Source organism: Montipora capricornis, chromosome 9 (assembly GCF_036669925.1).
Source record: "Montipora capricornis isolate CH-2021 chromosome 9, ASM3666992v2, whole genome shotgun sequence".
Lineage (NCBI taxonomy): Eukaryota > Metazoa > Cnidaria > Anthozoa > Scleractinia > Acroporidae > Montipora > Montipora capricornis.
Window position 1 is genome coordinate 51,820,265 of NC_090891.1, and position 7,500 is coordinate 51,827,764.

The following is a 7,500-nucleotide window of genomic DNA, read 5'->3' on the forward strand; positions in this document are numbered from 1 at the left end:
TTAATCCAAGTTGCCTTCAAAGCCTTGCTAAAAATCTTTACATCAACCATCTTTAGTCCACCCTGTTCATAATCACTAATCATAGTATCACGCTTAATTTTGTCACCTTTGCCGTCCCACAGAAAATTGTAACAGAGATTATTAACTTCGTTAACTACTCTTTGATCTGTTGGCAAAGGTGAAAGAATATAAACAAGTTGCGAGATTATTAAACTTTTTAATACAGTTATTTTACCAAGTAAACTAAGTCGACGCAACTCCCAACAGCCCAAAGTTGCCTTAAGTTTTGTTAACTTTTCGTTATAGTTTTCTTTCATCGTTATTACCGGGTCAGTTGACAACCATACACCCAAAGTCTTTACCTTGTCCCTAATCCATTTCAGCTCGATTTCAGGGCAAAGTTTCTCCTCGCTATTTGCTTTACCACCAATCCAAAAGGCTTCCGTTTTTTTACGGTTAAAACGGAGGCCAGATACTTCGCTGAAAAATTCTAATGTCTTTAGAGAGGTAGTGAAAGACTTTTGTGATCCATCTAAAATGAGAGTGGTGTCGTCAGCGTACTGGCTAATTTTTATTTCCCGACCGTGAATAATAAAGTTGCTGCTATTTCCAAAACGACGAAATTACCTGGTGGTAAATAACCTCGTCTTGGAGAGTAAATTTTTGACTTTGCAGAAACAATGGTCAACCTCAATAATTGGGCGATTGTGATCTTTGTGTTGAATTCGCACATTTCTTGTCAAACTTTATAACACTTGAAAGAAAAAGAAAAGTAACAAAAACCCGGTATCTAGCCATCAATTGACACAGATGCTTCACTGTTAGCGAGTAAACATGCCGCGGTAACTTGATCAAGGCGCCCGCTGAATTCGATGTCACTTTCGATTTTGCGATTTACTTGTGCAGCCAAAAGTACAATAACAAAATTGAACGTAGCAAAAATCTCATAAAGTGTTTTTCGTTGATGGCAACTTTTTATATTCGCGGTTCAAAACTAATGTCGTTTCCATGTCGTAAACTTTATTCTCGATCGACCGTCCTGAAAACTTCCTTGTGCTCTTCCTAAAACTGTGTATCAATATTTATTTAAATACTTTTGTTCTTGGGCCATCGTAGTTTGATCAAAAATAAGACACAGACAGCAGTGATAAACATATTGAACTTGTTCATTTTGATTATGGTTTGACATTTCGTATGTGCTCTACATACATTTTCAAAAGTAACCGTTGAAATTTAAAACAGCTATTTATATATAACAAAGCGGATGAGGGGACTGGAACCTAGATTAAGCAAATACTTCACAGAAAAATATATAAGAATAATAAAAACAGAAAAGATTAATAAAGCATCAGCTTTTCACTTCCGACGTTGACGTTGAAAGCTGGCGCAAGCTCTTGAATAAAGAAGGTCTCTTTTATTTTACAAAACAGACTATCATTGTAAAATAAAGGAGGGGGCTATTTACGTAAGAATTCTACCATGGCACTGCAATGATATACAATACCAAAACAATATCGTGTACTATTAGAGCTACATATTACGCAAAGACAACTTGAATCTCCTGGAAGACAAAACGCAGCTCAGTTGACAATATGGAGTAAAGCGCTGTGTTACTGCACTATTTTTTCTAAAGATGACAGGAATTTTTTCTTTCTGACAAATGATTAATAGGCTGGTAGCCAGATTTTTAACCTCAGAAAAATACCTGTTTCGTCGTAACAGGCCAAAGGGCCTCTGCTGCCACGACTTCTGGGTGGCCCATTAAATGGTCTTAATGGAGCCCGACTTGAAAAAATTGACTGGAACGCTGCAGTTCAATTGGCCTTTCCGAAATTCAGCAGGGAACTGGGGCGAGTTTCAAGTTTTAACTAATCGATACACTGACACTACCACATGAAAGATCATGTTGAGATTGGTCATTTGGCCAAGTATGGTGCCTTTAGGGTGAACAGAGACCAAGTTATGGACCTTGAAACATGGTTCAAAATCCATACAAACGTCTCTAATTTTGACAAAGCGTCGCCCAAAACCATATAAACTCTATTTTTTTTTGTTTATCCCGTCATGTACCTACAATTTGAAAGAAGCTGCGATGAAAATCGCTATGTTTGCCCATTTTAAAGAGTATCACGGAAATCATAAACATTTTAAGAGTTTATATGGTTTTGGGGGAGGCTGTATCAAAATTAGAGACGCCTGTATGGATTTTGAACCATGTTTCAAGGTCCATAACCATAATACTTTGTATGACCAATCCCAACATGATCTTTCATCTAGCAGTGTCAGTTTATCGATTAGTTAAAACTTGAAACTCGCCCCAGTTCCCTGCTGAATTTCGGAAAGGCCAATACCACCCAACTCAGTCCCTTCTGTTTTTTAGTAACACGTACCACAGGCAACCCAGTGTACGCTCATGGAGTGTCTAGTTATTATTAATTATGTCATTTTTGAGGAACTATCACACCCTTGTCATATTAAGAAGGCTCAAATAGTCTCGAAGGGATTACAATAAAGTGTATTTATATTTTGAGATGACGTTCTCGTTGCCGTCGTCTTTGCTTTAAGCTCCCTAATAGTTCTAGGGCCACGGTCATCCTTCCACCGTGTAATAGATCGTAATAAGCAGCCCCAAAATGACATCGCCCTAAAGATTCAACTGGGATTGTAATACTTCTTTTCAATAACATCAATCGTAATTGCTCACTTTGCGGTATTATAAAATCAGTTTTAGATAAACTTACCCTCAAACTGTGTTCCAATCATTGTCTTCGAAATGTTTTTTCCGGAAGGGATGTTGCCATTCTCGTTTAATGTTTCATTCAGCGCAAGCGCATACAAAATAATTGCATCATGGAGATATGAAGCATATAAGTTGGTCTGCAAATTTAAACAGTTACAAGAAAAGTAAATACACAGTTAATGCAAAAACAACTATTAGTAATTAGTATCACCCAACTAGTCGGACAGAAAACTAGTTGGGGGCCACGGGTCGATAGCCCATTCGGCTTCGCCTCATGGGCTATTGACCCGTAGTCCTTGCGGGCTCCGGGTCTAATTGTTAAATAGTCTGAGGAATCAATTCCAAGCAAACGTGTCCATCATGATATTTATTTCGGGACGGTCAGTGGTCACAAGAGGAAAATAGAGAAATGAATAACATACTAGTAAATCTCTCAAAAGTCATACTTTAAAGCTGAAGGGAGTGTGGACATCTATGCTGCTTAAAGTCGATTACTGTCATAAGCTACTTTTACAGGTTAACTAACTTTAATCTAAACCGTGATGGTATGTTCCCCTTTTTGTGGATTATCCCTTTTTTTTCCATTTTACTCAGAACACATGCAAGCAGGCAGAAATTCGAAAATAATGCAGTCTGATTCTTTCCGTGAGCGAGCGAATTTTTTTTTAACCTTGCCTGGCCCGAAAAGCCGGTTGGAATATATCGCTAATAAGAAATCGCCCCACGAGCCAAGAGATCACTTCAGTTTGCATTGTCTTTTATATATTAGTTCGCTTAAGCACGCGACGTTTTAAAGCCTTGGACCGCAAAGAAAAGTTAGGAGTTTTCCTTTTTGACTTGTCTTGACACTTCTACATTGATATTTCGAGTAGCTTTACAGCTTTATTTCCAGTTTAGGCGATTTTAGCTCACACTTTAATCCATTGCTTACCTCGTCTGGCGAATTCATCGTATAGTTCATTTCAGGCATCCTATTGTACACAGTAGTTTTAAAAGCTTCGTAATCTTCTGAATCTGGAACGTATAAACTGATATCAAGAAGCCCTTCATAAGCATTGCAAGCCTCTTCATCCCTGTCATCGTTTGCCTTACAAGAATCTGGCATAATCTCCAGTGAAACTGCCACATAATCACCATTCAGCAAGCCAAGATCAAGCATAACAAGCATCAGTTTTCTGAGAGCAGACCCGTAGCACAAAAACAAAAAAACTATAAAAAGAAAAGAAGGAGGGAAATATGAAAATCAATGAATCGTGGAACCAAAAGAGTACAGGTCTACAACAAGTCCGATTCCTAGGGAAGGCAAGGGGATGATTTCCCTGTCACAAGTGGAAAACAATGCACCAAAGTGACGAGGGATACTTGTCCCTTTTTTCAGTCTCCCTTTCCCACATAATTAAAGGAAGCCGGTCCAAACGGTCGGATGATTATTTGGTCTTCACTAATGATATAAAAGATAATAAACACGTCTAATCTTCCACAAATAACGTCTTCTATGTAATCGTTTTGGTTTCTGGTATAACTGTAACGATAAAGAGTAGAGTAAACTTTAGTACTTACTTCTTGATTTGGTGGCCATAGAAGATACCATAGATCTGAATTTAGCGTCATCAGTGTTTCCGTAATCGAAACTGCCGAAAAAAGGAACAAGAAACTTGCCATCTTCCTCTAACTTGACCTTTGCACTATTGGCTGTAGTCGAGAAAAAAATGTCCGTTGAGGCCATAATGCCAACGCGCTTCCACTTGTAATGTTCCATAAATGCTCTCATAAGATCTCCCACACCCGTGAAGGTACCAGTTGTTCGCACAAAGTATGGGTACGAAGTCTTGTCTGATAATGAAGTTGCGCCACATCCCCAAGATATCATTGGAATATCCCAGTGGGCTGCTATGAAAGCACCAGGAAGACATCCTGGCGCATCCGGGCCCTATATATACATCAACTTTTGGGTCTTCATTGACGTAGAAGTCAACAATAGATTCAAGAGAAGCTTTTGCCTCACATCGTCCGTCCTTCAACCCGTAGCTCAAGTTATGTCCCTGAAGCCAGTAGGGATCATCGTTAACTTTATCCATTGCAATTAACAGTGCTGAAGCCATCTTTTGGCCCCCAGGCCAAGCACCAGTGAATGGTAGCATTATCCCCATTTTGAAAGTTTTTGCTTCAGAGCTATAAACAAGATAAAAAAGACTCCCAAGCAAGAGAAGTGTCTTCATTCTCTGGTCATCAGACCGTCTACCCCTGTAAATAAAGATCAGACATACGAAACTAAAAAAAACTTGTAGCCAGTTACAAAAGAAGCAGATGGTCAAGCCAGCCAGTCACATACAGAGAATCTATTATTTAAACTGACAGCACTAAGCGTGGGTTGTCTCGAAAATGCTGTTTAAAATGAAGCGTTTGAAAACGATGCGGTTTCATCCATCGTGTAAGTAGTTAAACAACATCGATTTGAATATGGTCACTTGCTCACGAAGATTGTATCCTAACCCTAACCCTAACCCTAACCCTAACCTAACCCTAAAATGTTAAAAGAGTGCTTCGACTTAATCACTGAAACAGGCGCTTAGGCTTAATCAGTAAACGAGTGCTATATTCTTCAGACGATCTCATAAAAAGTGTAGTTGACCAAACCGTAAATTGAAAGCTAAAATTTTAAAGAGTGCTTCGATCTAGTCACTGAAACAAGCGCTTAGGCTTAATCAGTAAACGCAGGCTATATTCTTCAAACGATGTCGTAAAAAGTGTAATTAACCGAACCGTAAAATGAGAGCTAAGAGTGCTTAGGCCGTAAGTGACTAGCCACGGACACTTACCAGATTTCGCTTTCTAGTTTTCTTCAGTTGACATATTCCGTGATCACCAATTTAAATTGGTAGCTACGCGTAGCCACGCGTAGCCACTCTCCGTAGCCGGCTACGCGTAGCCGGCTACGCGTAAATAAGTAAAAGTCCCGGGGTATTCTGCAATTTAGCCGAACTTTCTAAAGATTAGGGACGATATCCTTGTCTTGTCGTTTTGACGCTTCGTGTTGCCGGACGAAAGCGATGCTACATATAGACAAAGTGATATCAAGAAGCCTAAATACGGCCAAGAACACTACGTTGTCTTGGCTACGAATATTTAAGCTTCATTCTACTTTCTAAAACCACTCGCATGGGAAGATTACTATTCCTCGATTTCTTGATTTCCAGATTAAAAGAGTAAGTTACAAAAGTTGTTTGTCCATAGGAGGTTAAGTTTACTTGAGAACTCCTTTTCGTACTCGATCTCTTACAATTAAATCAAAAGGTAATTATCACTTGGACTAATAATCCGTGGTTTTCTGGTAAACTTACGCTTTTTTTTTTTTTAATTTAATCCCTGCGTCTATTTACGTATCTGCAAAACTTCATATTCTTCTTGTTGTTTGAAAAAGACCTTTCAGCGTAAAATTAATCACTGAATTGAGCTTAATAAGCCCATGAGACTGTTCAATAAAAAATCGCTTCAAAACCACACTGAGAACGACCTTTTTGGCGATAAGTAAGCTTAAGACAAAATGCCTTGAGTTGGTATAATTCTGTACTTAACGCTGTAAAATTCTAGGAAAATAAAAGTTAGCACTCTTTCATTATTCTTACCTCAATAGCTTTGAAAGAAAAACTGCTTGAAGGATCTTTCAGACTCTCGTCGGAGATTGAACTTGTAAAAGTGCTTCCCTTTGGCCCGGGTTTCAGATTAAACTGGACACCTATTACGATAAATTTCGGGTAAAATTCTCTTATTAAATATTTCTTGGAGATAACAATTCAGTCAGCTACCTGGTAAAGTTAAATATTGCTAGTACTGCGATGTGCGTACAAAAACAAAAAATATTGGCGACCCACTTCCCCGGTCGTTCCAAACGAAATGCCTCAAACAAACCTTCTCTGAAAGAAAGCTTACCTATAAAAGACTATGAAGATGAGCTTTTTTTCAGGTTTTGATGAACTCCAGATGTTGACTCTATTGGTATAAGCTTTCGGTGAAAGTTTCAACTGCGAAAATAATCTGTTTGCGACAAGAAAATTCTCAAACTAGAGTGACGCCAAAATTCACTTACGCCAGAAGAAACGCTGTAACAAGGGCACTATGAATCTTATTGGTTCTTACGTTTTGAAGCGTGTGTTCATTGGTTAATTCGAAAAGATCGCAAGGACAGAGTTCCCGCCAAACTGTTCCCGCCATCCTACCCCATTTGACTAGGTCCGGTTTTTCGAAAGCGTAGAAACCTCTATTATCTTTACGTTTCCACTACGAGGACGTTTCCAGATATTAAACATTGCAAAAACGTTGTTCTTAAAAATAGTACTGTCTTTTCCGCATTTTTGGCTCGTTGTACCCCTTTAAAGTAACCACTTCGTCCATTAATGATTTTCGTGCGTTCTTATGACTTAACTCCATGGTGACTTTAGTCGCTAAGTAGGGAAACAAAATGGCTTAAAGGTCAAATGAACCAAAATTCTGGAATTTTTTCTTTTTGCCTTTTAACAAAACAAGCATTGTAACTCAAAATCACAAAGAAATTGTCCAATCCGAGGAACTCACGAAGACGTTTCTGGAATGGCCGCTCATAGAGATAGGAGGAATGGAAACAAGCTAACATTACTGTGACGTCACTATTGGTGTATTTGGTGAGCTGAAGATTGATGGTGCGAGTGTTTCTTGGAAAGTAATTTGTTTCAACTGTTTTTACTCGCTTTGAAAATAGCTGAGGAGGTCGAATTTGCGGTTTT

At 38.7% G+C, this 7,500-nt stretch overlaps 1 protein-coding gene across 1 annotated transcript in view; it reads right to left on the reverse strand.

Moving 5' to 3' along the window:
- Positions 1-7,500, reverse strand: part of LOC138016595 (atrial natriuretic peptide receptor 1-like) — a 51,209-nt gene that overhangs the window by 38,550 nt on the left and 5,159 nt on the right. The window contains 5 exon segments of the mRNA XM_068863774.1: positions 2,742-2,877; positions 3,672-3,949; positions 4,301-4,656; positions 4,658-4,984; positions 6,367-6,476. Coding sequence (XP_068719875.1) covers positions 2,742-2,877; positions 3,672-3,949; positions 4,301-4,656; positions 4,658-4,959 — 1,072 coding nt within the window. The 5' untranslated portion in view covers positions 4,960-4,984; positions 6,367-6,476.